General features: G+C 44.9%; 1 protein-coding gene across 1 annotated transcript in view; it reads right to left on the minus strand.

The window, feature by feature from the left end:
- LOC146812209 (uncharacterized) overlaps positions 1-19,420 on the minus strand; it is a 309,521-nt gene that overhangs the window by 88,666 nt on the left and 201,435 nt on the right. The window contains exon 6 of the mRNA XM_085619241.1: positions 19,169-19,229. Coding sequence (XP_085475367.1) covers positions 19,169-19,229 — 61 coding nt within the window. The remainder of the gene's footprint in view (positions 1-19,168; positions 19,230-19,420) is intronic.

Consider the following 19,420-nt stretch of genomic DNA (forward strand, 5'->3'; position numbering starts at 1 on the left):
CAGAAAATTTAAACTGCGCGCAGGGGAAAGTCTACCCTCCAGAGCTACTTTGCCTCTGGTGGAGGTCCTCTCAGCCTCCTCTATCCTCTCCTGCGCCAAGACCCTCTCAGTCTCTAGCTGTTGCTTCTTGACCTCCAAGCTGCGCCATAGCCTGGGCATGCTCTAACCTGAGCTTCTCTAGCGCCAGCTGGTGCTCCCTTTCTTTCCTCCTATCTTCCCACTCCTCTGGGGACAGGGAAAGGGATGAGGCGCTGCCTCCTACGCTGGACCCAGCAAGGGACTCCCTACCCATGGGGTCTTCAGTCTCTACTGGCGTCCAGGTACTGTCATCTTCTTCCTCCTCTTCTGAATCTTCAGGGCTCCCCACAGACCCACCACCCTCCAGGTGTGAGGCCCGGGCCCTTTCCCTACTGCGCTCAAGATCCCATTGACCCTTTTGCCATAGGATCAGGCTGCTTCTAAGTTCGGACTGAGTGTCTGACTTATCCACCCCTATGTCTCTCTCTTCACAGAACCTTACCAACTCCAACCTACTGTACCCAAACAGATCACAGGAATCAAAAGCAGACTCCATTTTGGCGGACGTTCTTGAGAAAAGATTACACAGGGAACCTAGGGGTCTGAGCTTAACACAGGAGTACAAAATTCTCAAAGGAATAAGCAAGCTCTCAATCCCAGAGAACTCACACTCACTTGTCTAGTGCCGCACACCATTCATCCACACACAACCCTCCACTCGGACTGGTAAGGCAGTTTCTACCACCCCTGATTCCTCAACCTGACCACAAGTGACACAGGTACCAACTCTGGGCGCAGGGCGGGGAACAAATGTACTGGACACTATTATGCTGCCACCACTGGATCCCACCCTTACTGGTGAATCCAGAAAACACACTGCACTTAGGGGGATGATTTACCCTCCCGAGCTAGTGACTCCATACCAATTAAGTCCCCACTGTAGGCCAAACCAAGAAATAGCAAACAGCACAGGGGCAGTTACCTCCTCCAGCTTCTACTGCAGGCCAACCCAAGAAATAGCTGTCTGCACATGACATAAGCACGCATTATACATCATTGCGAAGCATTCAATCACACAAGTCCGCACATACCAAACTCGAGCCTGCACACCCCACGCATCAGGAACTACCAGGGACACATACATTCCCTATGCATTCCTATGGGAGGGCAGGCCTATCTCACCACATGCACTCAGAGTGCGCACGCACTTTACTCTGGGACACAGGGAAAGTGCGCAGAAACCAACAATCATTACCACCAGGTCACCAGTAAAAGCAAAAAGTTCAGGGGTGAACCTGCCAGAAGGGCCAAGTCCAACACCTGTTGACATGGAGAACCCTGTGGGGACTCCTGGGAGTTCCCAGGTCTACTAAGTAAGGAACCTCTCCCTTCTCTTCAACAATAGTGTGGGGTCCACTCCACTTGTCTTGGAGAGCTGCTGGGGCCACAGACTCCAACACCCACACTTTCTGTCCTGGCTGGTAAACAGTCAGTACAGGCTTTTGGTCATGCCAGGCTTTTTGCGGTTCCTGGCTATCTTCAAGGTTTTTAGTAGCCTTTTTCATGTACTCAGCCATCCTGGAGCGGAGGCGAAGTACATAGCCCACTATGTCTTGCTGTGGGGGCTTGAGAGGTAACTCTCATCCTTCCTTCACCAAGCACAATTCACCCATGACAGGGTGACCAATCAAAAGTTCAAAGGGGCTGTAGCCAACCCCCTATTGTGGCACCTCCCTGTATGCAAACAAAAGGTAGATCAAGAGAGAATGTCCCATCTTCGCCTAAGCTTTTCGGGGAGCCCTTTAATCATGCCCTTTAAGGTTTTGTTGAACCTTTCAACCAAACCATTGCATTGTGGGTGATAGGGTGTGGTGAATTTGTAAGTCACTCCACACTCCTTACACATTGCTCTTAAGTAACCAGACATGAACTTGGTACCTCTGTCTGATACCACCTCCTTAGGAAAACCCACTCTTGAGAAAATTCCCAACAGGGCTCTTGCCACCACAGGTGCTGTAGTGATCCTAAGGAGAATAGCTTCTGGGTACCTGCTAGCATGATCCACTACCACCAGGATAAATCTGTGCCCAGATGCTGTTTGGGGATCCATGAGACCAACAATGTCAATCCCCACCATTTTAAACAGTTCCCCCACCACAGGTAGTGGTATCAGGGGTGCCTTTGTAGTGCCACCTGCTTTGCCACTGGCTTGGCAGGTTACACAGGAGCGACAAAACTCATTTGTGTCTTCAGACATGTGGGACCAGTGAAAGTGAGGGACCAGTCTGTCCCGAGTCTTGTTCTGGCCCAGATGACCTGCTAAAGGGATATCATGGGCCAGGGTCAATAGGAAGCCCCTGAACTTCAGAGGTATAACCAACCTCCTGGTGGCACCAGGCTTGGGGTCTCTACACTCTGAGTACAGGAGTCCATCATCCCAATACACCTTATGGGGACCACTAGCACTCCCAGCAGCCTCAGCAGCAGCTTGCTGTCTGAGGTGTTCAAGAGAGGGGCAGCTCTGCTGCTCCTGGCTCAGATCTGCACTGGAAGGGCCCCCTGTCCACAAGAGCTCAACCTGATCAGGCTTAAGCTCCTCTGGGACAGTTCCTTCTTCAGGACTGTGATCATCTCCCTCAAGAGACTGATCCTCCATCTGAGTCAGGGGGGAAGGCTCTGCCTTAACCCTCTGTTCCTCCTCTTGGATGGCACTTGTTCTATTCTTCCAGAATCCAAGGCCTGTTCAGTTTCAGACATTTTGGCCTGTGACCTGGTCACAGCAAACACGTCTGCAGGGATTCCTGGCATTTCTGCATGAGTCCTGTGCTCTACTTCTGCCCAAGCTGAAGTCTCTAGATCATTGCCAAGCAAGCATTCGACTGGTAGGTCTGCACTCACCACAACCTTCTTAAGGCCAGTTACCCTCCCCAGGAGATGTTAACAACAGCCAGAGAATGGTCTATTCTGACATTGCTAGCATTGGTCACTTGGTACATTTCACCAAGTATAATCTGCCCAGGACCCACAAGATCTTTTGTCACCATAGTGACACTTGCTCCTGTGTCCCTGAATGCCAAAGCCTGTACTCCATTGATTAAAGGCTGTTTGCTGTACTTGCCCAAGTTACTGGAACTCACAGAGGGGGTCATATCCATGCCCCCATCACAGACAAGAACAGCCTGAGTGGTTTCTCTGACTAGGCCAGAGCCCAACTCAGAACCCAGGGTCAACCCTACTAAACCCTTGGCCTGTGTATTCCCACCACCAATTGTAACTGCACTAGGGGGAGCAGGTGCCTTAGGGGCATTGGTGGGGGCTGGAGTATTCTCTTTAGACTTGGTGCAATGACTGGACCAGTGTGTCTTTTGCTTACAGACTTTGCACCATGGTTTCTTTTGGCATTTCCCTTTGTTGGACTGTGAATCCCCACCTGAAGAAGATTTTCGGGCCATTGTGAAGTCTTCTGGTCTTTACCCTTGTCGCCACCCTTGTTAGAGTTCTTAGAATCTTGCTTCTTAGGGTCACCACCTTGGTTCTGTACCTTCTGCCTCACCCTGGTTCTTGGGGAGAGGTCAGATCAGAGTCTACCAGGTACTGGTGCAACGGCTGATTTTGACAGTTATTAAGAATCTGCTCCCTCATTATCAGATTGCACAATCCTATGAAGTCAAATACTTTACTGCCCAATAACCAACCTTCCAGAGCCTTAGCAGCACAGTCAACAAAGTCTACCCAGTCTTGATTTTATGCCATTTGGGTATCCCTGAACTTTTACCTGTATTGTTCAGTGGTTAGGCCAAACCCATCTATCAGTGCACTTTTCAAGACCTGGTAATCATCAGCATCCTCTTCTCTTACAGTGAGGAGCTTATCTCTACCTTTGTCTGCAAAGGAGAGCCATACGATTGCTGCCCAGTGCCCTTGGGGGACCCTCTGTACTTTACAGGCCCTCTCCAAGGCAGTTATCTATTTGTGGATGTCATTCCCACTCTGGTAGGGAGGGACAATCTTACTTAGGTTCCTATGGTCATAAGACCTCTCCCTATCTCTAGGGAAATTGCTGCCACCAAGGGACTCTAGGGCTTCCCTATTTAGGGCCATATGCTACTTTCTGAGGTGAAGCTGGGCTTGCTCATACTTCAGCAGTCTCTCTCTCCTCTCCTGGGTGGTTTCCCTCCCTCTGTGAGAATAAATAGAGGTCCCTACAGATGAGGTAGACTGGACAGTCTCCCTTGAGAGAGATCTAGCCCTTCTAACCCTACTTTCAACTCTTCCTGGAGGGACAAAGAGGGGAGCATTGTGCTCATCCTCATCCAGTGGAGCTGGGTTTTCCAGATCCTGATCATTGTCATCAGTCTGGTCAACAGCAGAGGTTGGGCCAGGGGAAGTTCCACACCTAGGTCCACCCTCAACTGCTGCCCCACCCACTCTGCCTACCCCTTCAGTCCCCCTAGGCCCTGAGAGATCATCCAGCCTGAGTATCTGCAAGAGATGCTGGGTGGTTGGGCTTTTGCCTGTCTTCAGCTTCCTAATAGAACATAAGGCCCTAAGCTGAGCAAAGGTGAGATCCTCATACTTATAGGAAGAAGCCCACTGGCTTCTGGGAGGGACCCACTGGTTCCTGGCTGATTAGACATTACTAGTGTGTTGTATTGCACTACCTACACTAGTGTGTCCTACTAAACGCTCTTGAGTTGTAGAAAGGGTGTGCTAAGCCCTTGACACACAACTCCAAGTTCAGTAGAACTTACTGTATACTAAGATTGATATTATATGTACCTAAGGTACCTTTAGTGGTTTTCAGTTGATCAATTCAATTGAGATTATCTAGTAAAACAATAGCAAGGTGGAATCCCACATGCTGCACACCAATGTGAGAAGTTGGCCTGATATATGCTGTCCACTAGTTATAGTGGGCACCATGTATCAGTTCAAACAACCTCTTATTGATGATAGGTTAAAGACAACCTTTATTGAAAGCTATCCTAGTGGTAGCTATGGAGAGCAGCCTTCAGGCTAAGTGTTGAAGGAATGTAAAGCAGCTTGTTTTACCAGTCTATAACCTCTTGAATAACCAAATGAAAGGACAACCACACCAGGTATATATTTAAAATATATGTGTTTAGGCTAAAACACACCCCTCTAGTCTCTTTATGAGGCTGGAGTTCGAAGTACTTAAGTTACAAGTCAGTATTCAACAGTAAAAGCCCAAATACACATTTGGGCCCAAGGGGCGTACCAAACCATATACCAATAAAGTGGTATAAGAACCACGACTGAACTAGACACAAGGCCTAGAGCCTGTAGAAGTGCTTGGACCACAAGGAACTACCCAAGGTAGTGACACAGGGGACCCACGGAGGACGCGTGCAGTGTGAGAACACAGCCGCAAATCGCCGTTAACTTCTATGGGGAAAGTCGCGATTGGAAATTAAGAGTTTAAGGACACTTAGAGGACGACTACAAGCAAACCATTTTGGACTTAGAGGTGTCTAGGGCCAACACCCACGGGAGCACCGGAGTGCTCGAGTTACCTCCCCCAGGGAAGCCGGGTGCGTAGGTGTTAAATGGTGTTGGGTTGCGGCGTCGTTTTCAATGGAAGCTGGCAAAGAAGTGCTGTTGCCGTGAAGAGGAGAAGTGTCCGGAGAGATCGAAGCCTGGATAGAGGATGGAAGGAACCTGAAAGCAGAGGGGACAGAGTCTGGGTCACTTGCCAGTGACCAGGGGCACGATAGTCCAATGCCCACAGATGTTGGGTGCTTCAGGTGAGTTGATGGGTGTCTTGACTCTTCAGCCACGAAGCCCAGGAGGTGTCGATGAAAACCAGGAGCTGGATTTGAGCTGTCCCACAAAGTCTGTCAAGTGCTGTGGTATCGGCGACCAGGATGGACCCAACAAGCTTTGGCAACGGCAAGTCAGGGGGAAGAAGAAGAAAGACGTTGGTGCAGACCAGCAAGGTTTGGGGGACTTACCCAGTGTGGGTAAGTCGGGGCACATCTGAAGCAACCAGGAAAGCCCAATCAGAAGAGGAGTTGCCTTCGTGGGGACCCACTAGCCAACGGGCTAGCGATCGCAAAGGAGCCTCAAGCAGTCGCACTTGAAACTGGCCCACGGGTCACTCGTGGAGTGGAGGCCAGAGATCTTCGGTGCTACAGATGCCCAAGGCTGGGGCTACTCGGAGCCCAAAGCACAGCTTCGAGGAAGACCAGGAAGATGATGGACCGGCAAAAGTACACGGTATCCAGGGGCCACGGTTCCACATCACCCACGATAGCCACGGGCCTCAGCTTTGCTGTGGACTCAGGGTAGCCTTGGCAAAGTCTGGAAATCCACCTCTGGTGATGCAAAGACTTTGGCGTCCGGCGGGAGCTTCAGAGTTGCAGACTGGACAGTTGCATCTTTGGTGCCTGCCGAGCAGGGGAGTCACTCCTTGAACCCAAGGGAGATTTCTTCAGTCTTCTAGCGAAAATAGAAAGTCGAAGGTCAAGGATATATGTTACAGAGTTTCGTCCAGGGTAATCTAAAGTCTCAAGGACTGGGTTCCCATACTTATACTAAGTATGGGGGTTGGACATACTCTAGGGAGCCACCTATGGGAGGGTTTGGAAAGAGGGGTGGTTACACCCATTTCCTTTGTCCAGTTTCGTGCCAGAGCAGGGGCAGGAAGCCCCTGCAACTGGTTTGAACTGGACTATGCACAGGGACACCAAGTGTGCCCCCAGTGCAGAACTTCAAAGCACCAGAGAGTGCTCACGCCCAGCCCCAATACACATCTGCCTGTCTGGGGAGGTGGTTACACCTCCCTGGGACAAGAAACCTATTGTCCAGGCCTCCCCTGCCAGAGTTTTGGTCTGCAGCAGGAGACCAGACCCGTGTCTGTGGCAGTGGCATCCATTTTGTGATGCCATGGCTTTAGAAAGTCTTTACCGGGTAGACCAGTGTGAACATGTTTCTCCTTCTCGAAGGGTGGAATGCTACCCCCACCACCAGAACAGGCAGGGGTAGTATTCCAAAGTGTTTGACACCAAACACAACATGTTTCTGTGCAGCCAGTCCAAAGTTAGCATTTACCACGAGGTTATAATGCACTTAAGAGTATATGGTCAGGCTGCAGCACAAACAGCATCAGAGGAGGTACTCCGAACACTGCAGAGGGGCTCTGCTCATGCAGGGTCACCCTCTCACATAAAAACCAAGCACTCTGCCTTCAGGATTGTTAAGGCCTGCCGTAGGAGTGACTTATAGGTGTGATATGTGTGTGCAATGGTAGTGATATAGGTAGCCTATACCACAGTAATGGGTGCAGGAACCACCACTCCCAGGCTGTAGTAGCAGACATGTGGTGTCATTTTGGAGTGCTTCCCAGGTGTGGCATAATACATGCTTCAGCCCCTGGTAGGCCTCTGAGGTACCTATGCCCTAGGTACATAGTATAGCTTATACTAGGGGCTTATAAGGCATTCCAGAATACAATTAGAGATGTACCTAATGTACATGGAAACCATTTTAGAGAGGAAGGAGATAGGCTGGGGTCCTGATTAGCAGGGCCACAGCCAGACTAAGGTCGAAAAACAGTGAAACACCAGCAAAAAGTGGGGGTACCCTTGTGAAGCAGATCCTACTCTCCTACTATTACTTTTCCTCTTTCTGCTTGTCTCTGACCTTTATTTTACCTTTTTCTGCTAGTTCTGGCCTGGCTCTTTGACTGAGACTTTGAATTCACAGAACCCAGATACCCCTAGGGTTAACAGTGCTGCACTATAGAAATGCTGATTGATTGATTGACTTTTGTGACCTATTGAATTGGATTAATCTTTAGGTCTTGCTTCTTCACTTGCAATCTCGGCATAGTTATTGTTGATTCTCTATCTTTCACTGAGCAAGTCACCAGGATAACTTGTTCTTTTTTTAAACATTTACTGATTCTGCATTAAATCCTGCCATTCATCCCAGTAAATGGATAGGAAATGGGTGTTCAATATGTTACACTACCAAAAATAGATTACTGTAACTCGCTGTATTTGGGTCTTTTGACCTATTTGATGAAGATGCTGCAAATAATTTTAAAAGCTTCAGCTCAACTTATCCTGGGTCTACCTTCCTGCGTGATGATTTCTCATCACCTATCTATTCATATTGGCTTTCAGTGCGTAAGAGATCCATATTTAAGACATTATTCTTCCTCTTTCTGCTTGTTTCTGACCTTTATGTTATCTTTTTCTGCTTGTTTCTGACCTGGATCTTCGATGGAGAGTTTGTATTCACAGCGCCCAGATACCCTTTGGGGTCACAGTGCTGCGCTATAGAAATGCTGATTGATTGATTGACTTTTGTGACCTATTGACTTGGATTCATCTTCAGGTCTTCCTTCTTCACTTGCAATCTAACTAGCTGTATTGAGGTCTTCCTGCCTATCTGATGAAGATGCTGCAAATAATTTAAAAAGCCGCTGCTTGACTTATCCTGGGTCTACTATCCTGCACTATGATTTCTCATCACCTATCTATTCATATTGGCTTTCAGTGTGTAAGGGATCCATCACAAGGCTATTCATAATTCAGATCCAGTAAGACTTCTAACACTTGTAAAAGCTTATACCCCTAATAAATAATTGTGTCCAGCCTCTGTTAAGTATCATCAGGGTCCTAAGATCAAGTCTTGAAACCCAAAATCTGCACCCGAGTCTGCCGGACCCCGGAGCTATTTTAAAGTGCAGTTTGGTCACCCAAGATAGACACTAGCCTACACCAAACTGAAACACTGGATTTGCTTTGACCAGAGACAAGTAGTTCAGTGGCAACTGGAACTTTGCTAGAACAAAAAAGACCTTAAGTAAAATCGACCCCTGTGGCCAAAGTCACCCTACTTGGACTGTGGACTGAGGACTAGCTCCAGAAAGACTCCCGTCGACTGCATAGCATCCTCAGCATCTTACAGTATCTTCAGCATCCTGTATCTCTTGCATTGTAACCGCTTTGTTGAAGTAGATGAGGCTTCTCCCATAGAGCATGGAACTGGATTTGCTTTGCTGCCAAGGTAACTGTGCCACTACTAACCCCCTCACCATCCCCCTGTCCGAGTTGGTCGCCCAACGCAGATCAATGTAGTCAAACACAACTCTTTAAAAGTTTTACAACGTTTCCAAACTTTGCGGTAACCAAATCTTGTTTGTGTTTGAGAGTAAAAAGCTGAGATTTACATTTAACAAAAAAATCTATGTCTCTGCAATGCTCCAATAAAACCTTTTGTTTTGGTGTCTAAAAATGTATTAACATTTACTCTAGTTTTATTAATTGGTGTAGGATTTCTTTCATAATGTGTGACTTTCTTATCCTGCTGTTTTGATACTTCTAAATGCTTTGCACTTGTTTCTTTGTTTAAGCCTGACTTTTCAAAGCCACAGCTACCCAGGGTTGAGCTCAGGTTAAGCAAACGAGCCTGACTGGACCCAAGTTGCTTTAGTGAGTGTATTCCATGGTGAGTGAGGTCATACAACCACAACAAATAATACACCACAATTTGTCACAAGCCTGTTTTATTCATAGCGGTTAGTGCAGAAGCTGTGATATGCAAAATCGTTTGTTTACAATTACTATTACAAAAGGAAACACCAATAATTTAATTGACCATGAAACCCCTAAAACTGAGATTAAATTGCCAAGATATGAATTTCTGACCAACAGGTTACATACAGATCTCACTAGCAAGTGCTTAAGCGAATTATTTTTTATTAATATGTAAAAAAATTTCAATGCTTAAATCTAAAGTAAAAGTGGAAAACAAAAATGCAGTATGGAATTATATAAATATACAACGCTTTGGATGCCGAAAATCATTACTTTTTTAATGAATACATAGAACTCTTTACAGGCTGCAGCTCTGGCGGCTGCAGGCTGGATGGCATAGTGAGCGAGTGGATCAGGGAGGAGACGGTGGAAGTGCTATAGCTGCCTGCCCTGCTCTAAACAAGTACCCTGCCGGCTTGTGACTGCTTACATCTTTCTTGAACTTGGTTGCTTGACCGTGGCTCACCGAGGACCCCTCCGAGGACGCTTTGCTGATTGGGGGATGTTTTAACTTTTATCTTTGAGCATACCACTCCGGGACTGCGAGGACCAGGCTGCTTGGCGGTGATCGCAGCTGTCTCCTCTTCCCGGCCCCTCCCCTCCCTCCCACAGTCCTCAAAGCTCAGCCCTGTTTCCGCGCGCAAGCGTGACGCGCGCGGGACGAAGCCCGGGGCTAAGCCCGGGCAAAGGGCGGGCAGTTTGAGGCCGTTAGAGAACGGAAGAGACCGGACCGGGCCATCCCCCTAACGCTCGTAAATCTCTTTGAACTGTGTACGTATTATTACATGTAATTTTATGTTATTACCACTGCATATATATGTTTTTAAAGACTGAGTATATCTGATAAATTCGTGCACTAAAGTTCCTACCTATTTCCATTGGCCTCTAGGAAATATGGTACTAACCAGAGGAAAAAAAACTAAAGTCAAGGGGGGTGAGGGTATGCTTTCAGGTCCTATGGACGATTTTATAGTCAAGGCTAATACATTTATTGACCAAAGTATCAGTCTAATAGAAGGCAGGGTGTCTTTGGACTTAGCTTTGGCTAAGAGATCGTCTATAGGTAACCTAAGGGATGCGAAAACCCCGGAAACGTCCAGCATTACTGGGCGTAGGTCGCTTTGCGAGGGTAGGCGCAGCCTACCAAACAATGTTGACCTATCGGCTTCCCAACTATCTGACTTTCAGCTAAGTCTAGATTTAGAGAGGACACCAGAGTTGATTCCCCAATTAACACCGGATGATCTGAGACAATCAAGAGGGAGGAAGGAGGGCGCTATACAAAAACGAAAGAACAATTTTAAAAATCCTAGCTCTCGAGAAATTACTGATCAGCTCAGTGGGGAAGAGATTGCACCTCCTAGTGCAGAACAGCTAACTGATCTTATAACAACAAATCAGTCCTCACATGATATTTTAGAACTTATCAGCGAGGAAGCCCCTATGCACTTACCATCAAGCAAAACAATAAGGGATATCGAAAACCAACAACTGATTAATAATATCACAGCCCTCCTAAAATCTTCCCTTGCTCCACTCGAATCAAGACTAACACAGATAGAGTATCAGCTATCGAACTTGATCGAAATTATGAAATTTAAGCAAGCTTATGGGGATCAAAGTAGGGAAGGAGCCAAGATGCCCCCTCAAAAGCCAGCACATAGATAAAGTAAAGTTCCTGAAATTTTACCTTTAAAAGTAACATCTAAGTCACAATCTTCTAAAGTACGAAACACCAACAGAGTAGTGGAATCTACCCTAAATCCTAGTATAACTTTGCCCCAGGGTAATGCCTCGATAGAAAAAACCCCAGTCCCGATAATTAGGGCACCCAAAAAACTGCTGCCTAATACAAAAACCTTGTCCCCAAAAAAATCTGCCCCAAAAACCGTGGCGCCTGATACCAATAGAGGTGACTCAAGGAAACCTTCTGAAATTAGTCTGGCTGTTGATCTGCCGCCAGAAGTAAGTCCTTTTGTAGTCGTAATGACAGGTGTCCCCGAAATAGAGGATCCAAACGCAGAACCTACGTGGTCACTGAAAAACAAGGTCCAATACTGGCTAAATACAAATCGCCCTGTCCCAGCAAGCTGGACTTGTAGAATTCTGATGGTACGTAGGACTCCCTGGGTGGGAAATAGCAGAAAAACAATACCAGGGGACTGCATTTTGGTTACATTCGAAGATCCCAGTGTGGTAAATTATATTTGCTCCTGGGAGTTCTCGAATACAAATGAAGAAATAGGAACTAGGAGACTCTCCTTTTTTTATCCTTTCGGCCTCTATAAAGGGATTCCTAATAATTCTGCCCACCCATGGGAAGCAGTAGCCTTACGCCACGGGAAACAACCCAACCAATGGCAAGTAGCGGGTCCCCGCTATCATGACTATGATGGTCTCTGGCACCCATCGGGGCCACGACATTGGGGTGGTGGACGGGATGAACGGGGCATTTGTATGGCATATAGAGAGCCACCCCAAAGGGACGTTTGGTCCAGTGTCCCGACGGCAAATAGGTATAGTGTCCTTGAAACGGTCGACTGACCATTAGTGACGACAGAAATGACTAATTCTAAGTCATGTCATCCAATGTTCAAGGAAAAAACAATTAGTCCAATAAATGAACCCGTGACCAACCTAGAAACAATTAACACCAAGATATGTTATCGAGCGCCCAAAGAAAAAATGATTGGTGTAGTAAATGAAGCGCCGATTAATATCGAATCGCAGCCCCTACCGATCCTCTTCTGGAACGTAGCGGGCCTTTGATCTAAAATTGAGGATGGGACGGCTGCAACTTTCTTGGAGTCGGGAAAAATTATATGCCTTCAGGAGACATGGTCCATGACCGAGCTTCATCTTCCGGGCTATAAAACATTTTTTATTCCTGCTCTGGGTACTGGTGTAGGCAGACCCAAGAGAGGGTTGATCACATACATTGCAAACACAGTCAATTTCCTGAAAGTATTTGTAGTAGCGTCAGACCCAAATTTTCAGCTATTTTCCCTTGTGTTAAAAAATAAAGAGTTGATCCTCTTGCTCAATCTTTATAATAATCTAGAGGAGGAAAAATTCTTGATTCTTCTCTCCAATATTAAAGAAAAGTTAACCCATAACCTAAGGACAGGAAAAGGGATAGTCCACCTCTTATGGGGAGGAGATCTGAATCTACACCCATGCCCACATGTCGGGAAAAATCGTTGTGGGATTGTGGATGAAAATGATATTCCCCTTATGCACTTTTCTCATAGCAGGGGGGGGACCGCAATGAATAATGTCTTATTAGACCTGGAACTTGTAATCGCTAACGAGCCAAGTCCGGGCTCAAACTCCCTGCAACCAACATATGTGGGTCGAGGCTACAAAACGACAGTAGATTACATCCTCTTGTCAACAGGACTGTTGCCCCGAGCTAGGTTCTTTGAGGTCCTGACAAATGATCTCAGTGATCATTCTGCTCTTAGGATGGATTTTTATGTAACTGATCTTCCATCTTCCACCGCTGCCATAGCAAAGACCCTCGCACAAAACAACATAGAGTTAGGAAGGCTAAATGGTTACACATTAAAATGGGGGTCGATAAATCCAGAAGAAACCACAGGAAAATTGGTAAAAGAGGCATACGCAAACATAATTAAGTGTTTGGATTTAGGAGCATCAGACGCAGAAGTCCTAAATAATTTCTCGCAAATATTAGAGAAAATTAAGGGACTTCTCACAGTAACTTTAAATAACTCAAATCCAAATACTAAAGGGTGGTTTAACCACAATTGCACCACGGCGTTAACTAAGTTAAAGGAGGCGCTAAATAAAACCGATAGAGACCGGGAGCAGATTCAATCTTTGAGATGTCAATATCGAAGGGCACGTAAGCAAAGAATTAAAGAATTAAAAGAGAAATTATGGAATGATTTACATTCCAGTGCCGTTTCCAAAAACAGTGCCGCTTTTTGGCGAACTGTAAAAAACACTTTTTTACTGGATAAAGACGGTCCAAAGATAGAAGTGGCAATAGAAGAAGATGTCTGGGTGTCCCATTTTTCTAAGATTTTTAAAAACACAGCAACATCGCTAGGGACACAATCCTCACTTCCAATAGCCGTATATCCAATCCCTCTGTACTTCGACATTTCTGAAATTATAGTGGCCCTGGAAGCAAGTAAAAGTGGGAAAGCCCCAGGCCCAGATGGGGTTCCAGTGGACCTTTTTAAATTCAATCTAGATCTCTGGTCCCCCATCCTTACTAGAGTATGTACGGCAGCTGTGAAGCTGGGTCTGTTAAAATCTTGGACAAAATCGATCATGGTCCCAATTTTTAAAAAGGGCGACCGTCAGGACGTGAAATGCTACCGTCCGATTTCTCTATTAGATTCTTTAGGAAAGGTCATTGGCAGAGTCGTGCTTGAACGACTCCGGCTTTGGGCTGAGGAGGGAGATATTATCTCAGATCTCCAATTTGGATTTCGGGAGGGTTTTGGAACGGTAGAGCAGGCCCTTAATCTCAGTTTGATAGTGGGCAAATATCTCCAAGCAAAGAAGGACACGGTTTACATGGTCTATGTGGACCTGTCCGCTGCTTTCGATTGCGTTTCACATGCAAAACTTTGGATGATCTTGGCCAACATGGGAGTGGACCCCCCACTTTTAGACTTTTTAAGAGAGTTATATTCAAACGCATCAGCAAGGGTGCTATTTGGTACGAGGGGGGAGCTGACAGCACCTTTTGCAGTAGAGCGTGGAGTCAGACAGGGATGTGTCCTGGCCCCCTTCCTCTTCTCCCTGTACACAAATGGACTGGAGGGAGAGATGTTGAGAGGGGCCCAGGATCTTCCACGAGTAAAACAGCTCCTGATTCCGGCTCTGCTTTATGCAGACGATGCTGTCATTTTGGCACGTACGCCGCGAGAACTGCAGAGGTCTCTGAACAGATATGTCGACTTTATGGGTGAACTGGACCTACAAGTAAATGTTAAAAAGACGTTCGTCATGGTAGCTGGAAAAAACGGTTAAAGAACATCAACCTCAAAGATCAAAAACTTGAGGTAACTACTCAGTACTGCTACCTGGGTATCATGATTGACGAAAGACTTAACTGGAGACCAGCAGTAGAGGCCAGATGCCACCTTTTTAAAAGAGCCATAATTTCCTTGATGAGTTTTTCCCAGAGACTAGGGAGAAGGCCCCCAGTGGAATTATTAAAAATCTATATAGCCAAGTGTCAGGCGATCGCACTCTATGGGGCGGGAGTCTGGGGACATGTAGATGTTAGTGCCCTACAGGTGGCCGAAAACACTTTCCTTAGATTCCTCTTAGCAACACCGCGTAGTACTTCAATCTACGCCTCCCACTTGGAACTTGGAATTCCTTACTTAGAGGACCTACTAAGGATTCAACCACTAATGCTTTGGCGGCGCATCTGGTCTTCTGATAAAAACATTTTAACCCAGGAAATTGTGGCAGATTCAATGATCCTCGACCAATCCTCAAAAATCAAATGGCTTCGGTATATCAGAAATTTCCTCAATGATCTCGGATTGGAGAAATATTATCTTGAACCTAAAAACATTATCGAAGTATCCAAGCGATCATTGAAACAATTGGCTCTGACCCACTTAGAGTCATTGAGGTTGACATCCGAGTCGACAAAATCCTCGGTCCTCCATGCCAATATGATTCAGCTCACGTTTTTTATCCAGCCTTATCTAACATTACAGATCAGTACCTATGATAGAATGTTACTGACAAGATTCAGATTAGATCTTTTTCACAGATTAGTATCCTTCCCGGAGAGAAAAAATTGGGAACCAGCTCTCCCTATTTGTCCTTGTGATGAGGAATCAATACAATCTAATTTACACACAATTCTGTTTTGTAAATTCCATCATCTACATAGGAGGGTTTGGCTACTACCCTTGTTAAAGCAATGGGGACTTAGACAGTGTCGTCCAGCTATGCTACGTCTCCAACTGCTAGAATCCGAACTGGTTTGTTATCGCGTCCTTAACTTCTTAAAATGTATTATAAAGCATAGGAAAAATCTGTAAAATGTATGTTAGACGCACTTCCAGATACGGTACCGATATTATGAGAATCTTTTCTTGTAAAATATATGACTTTGCACTTCTGTAAATTTTATTTCCTATCATGATTTTTTAGTTTTAATGTGCATGTGTATTTGTTTTTTCCTGAAATGTATCTTTTATGGTTTTACAACTTGTAAAAAACCGAATAAAGAAGTTTATATATAGAACTCTTTATAATATTGACTGTTAACAAGAATAATTATAATATTAAGAAGAAAAATAACACTAATATTAAGAGTACATAATAAAACTGTGAAACATACTCGGATCATCCAGAGAAATTAAAATAAAATTGGCAGCCATATATAAACAAGGTTCTATTGAGATTTTGACTCGATCTTAACCTTGTTCCGTATACTTATCTTATAAAGAGACAGAGCTATTACACAATTATTAGAATGTGCAGGCATATGAGGGCAGAACGAGAGACTGTAAAAGCATGCAGTATATACTGATAAAATTTTATAGTGTAAATCATTACTATGGTGTGAATACAATACATATATAGGAAGGCCCTCATGTTCGACGCATAGTCAGAGGTCACATATAAACAAATGCTTTTCAGCCTTCAATCTCATGCAGTTTTAACATATGGGAAAATACTGATAGGAACTTGACAAGTCCAGTGATCAACATTATGTCTTATGGGCTCAGGGCTGCTATAACCGTCTGTATACAAGTTCACCCATTTCGAAGGAAAAGCTGCTAGCGGAGCAGCTGCCTGTGATGCATGAGTAACATAGGGCACACATGGGTTTCCTGCTCTTTGCTACAAAGTCTGCATTGAGCCGCTGGGAGCTGAATTTGCCACTTCAGGAAATGGTCCAAAGTTGGAAGGGCTCCAAGACAAAATGCTAGAAGTCTATTTTTAATATATCTTTTAAAATTTGCTAGAGGTACGGCTGCTCACCTAGATGGTTATATGAAGATAAGATCATCCAGGTATGGGATCGCCAAGACAAGATTTCATTTTCGACCGGTTGCCCAAGATTTGGACACTCACAATCACCACTTTCCTGAACCTGCTCTGGGTTGTTCCCAAGCTCCATACCTCGTGGAGACTTACGTCATCCAATCATGTATCCATATATTGAACAAGGGTGGCTTTACCTCTGGTATTCTTTTGATCATTCCATATTATTCTGTTAAGTGGATCGGTTCTGCCGACCTGATTTTATGACACAACTTGATGAATGCATTTCTCCTGAACATCTGTTGTTGGGGGAGGCCAAACTCTTAGCAAACCTGGGTCGGCGATCCTGATTCTGGGAGGCAAAGAACACCTTTATAGATTTTTATTATCAAAGTATGTAAGAATTTCATGTATTGTCCAGCATAATTTTGCTTCCATATGAAAGAACTGGCAGAACATTTGCCTTCATGTACTGCAGTATGGCAGACACCCACAGCTTTTTTCCTCAAGTTGACAAGGCGGCCTGGAGGGTGTGTGCTTTGTTTTGGTATTGAAGACTTTTGCTTCAGATAGGATCCATTTGCATCTAGCCACACCCTGTGGTATTTATATTGCAACACCTTTTAGAGGTTATTCCCTCCCATTCGCCACATGCCTGGTTGTTTTGTCATTTTCCTAAGTTTATAATTTTAGTTTTTTCAGGTTCATCACCAGTTTATTTTGCTTTGTATATTCAAACAGAGAGTTTATTAATTTCTGTAAACCCACTCGGATGTGGCTCAGCAGGACCAGATCATGTGCATAGAGCAAGGTGGATAAGGGATTGTTCTAGAAAATTGTGGGGTGCGAGTTGACTCTATCCAGCTCTCCTGAGAGGTCGTAGATAAACAAATTTAAAAGCAGGGGTGCAAAAACGCACTCTTGTTTTAGGCATTATGTCGGGACAATTTTCTTGACAGGATGCGCCCATCCCCCAGCCTCATTCACAGCCAGAACCAGTGTATAATAATTGTATTAGTCTGAGGAGCTCCATCTGCACCCCTGAAGCTTTTAACTTCTACCAAAGTAAATTCCTTGACATTCGATCCCAAGCCACCTCAAAATCAATGAAACACGCATACAGAAGAGAGCGCATGTGGATCGCACTATTTATTAACATTGAAATAGCCATTAGATCCAAAAGACAGCATTGGGTTTGGCTAAATCCTGTCTGATTCAGAGGAATGATCCCAAGGAACTTCAATATCAGGTGGCAAAATACTTGGCTTCAATGTCAATCAGGGCGATCAGGCTATTGTTCAGTTTTATTGAATTTGTACCTTTGTGTATTGGATAAATTATTGAGCCCCTCCAGAAATCGGGAAGTTCTTCTACCTGCAAGATGAATTTATAAAGGATGTCAAGATGGGTGTCCATAGCCTGGGATCTTTGTTAAAGAGTGCTTGCTGTAGCCCATTTGGGCTACAGTAAACACTAAATCACAGCATGTTTTAGAAATTACTTTCTCAATTTCTTCACTGGAAAACCCAGTATGATGTACGGCCTGTTGGAAAACATCTATTGAACTGCCCCTGGTATTTTCATCTTTGCCTCCGTCCTGGTTACTTCTGTTTGGTTTGCGTGTGTCAGACTCCCCGGCTGGTCCTCAGGGACCGACGAGTATTACCCATGCTTGCTCAGTGATATTTGCATTATTGTCCTTCCATGGTCCATGCCTTTTTTTTTTTATTAATCATGATAGTCAGAAGGTTGTAGCGTCTTTTATTACAATATTGGCCACAAAAAAAAAGATGCATTCATATTAGAGCCAGGTATATGTTGGGACAAAGGCATCACGTCCTATGACAGTTCTTTATGTTTCCTCCTGACAGATTGCATAAGCTATTTCCACTGCATCCATTTCTATTTTTTAGATCTTGTGTCCTGGGAAGATCCCTCGGGAACTTTCCCTCGATCCTACCATGTATGGAGTCGTCAGGAACACAAGTTTACAAAGTGGCTCAGGATTGGATCAATACTCTCTAAAAACATATAGGCCAGAAAAAGTGGCTACACTCTGATATACCAGATACTTCAGAAAGGCATATTTGGGGTCTTCTTTGAAAATCGCACTGCTTTCTAAACCAGCTTAAAGAACATTTCTGCAGCAAAGATAAACCTTCAATTTTGGCATTTTCCATCGCAGATGGAAACCTCTCGTTGTGGTTTATTTCGAATTTTAAACGTAACATCTTAAATACTATAGAGACGTTAAAGATTGATGATAGATCATCAGTCACTGCTACCAAAGTGTTTGCTCGAACTGAAATCTTTTGTCTAAGACAAAGGAATAAAGCTAAACTAATTATTTTATTTTAACAACTAGAAAATGTGAATCGTTCCTTTCTTTTACATTGTAATCTTTGGCTAATATGTACTGAATCATTTTCCCATAGACACAGTATGGGAAAACACTTTGAGACATCAGGCCCTATAACCTTTAAAAAACAGAATAATTGTCACAGCTGTGCTTTTGATTTTTTTAACTTCCTAGCTCTCTGCTCTGTGAGGCATCTTTTAAAAGATGATTAGGTAATTGAAACACTTACCAGTGAAGCCATAACTGTATTGTAGATGTTCCCAAAACCCACATTTGTTTGTTCGTCGAGCCTGTACAGGAAACAAAAACATAAAGAGATCTCAAAATGTAAGTTAAGAAAAACAAGGTGGTAGTGTTTCTCTATTTGGTCACCGGGGAGGAGGCTGGACGCATGCAGCACTAGGTTTTCTAGCGGGGAGTACGCCTTGAACTAATGTGGCCACAAGGATTTCCCCCCTACCCCTCCCATGGGGCAAATAGG

Source organism: Triturus cristatus, chromosome 7 (assembly GCF_964204655.1).
Source record: "Triturus cristatus chromosome 7, aTriCri1.1, whole genome shotgun sequence".
NCBI classification, from domain to species: Eukaryota; Metazoa; Chordata; class Amphibia; order Caudata; family Salamandridae; genus Triturus; species Triturus cristatus.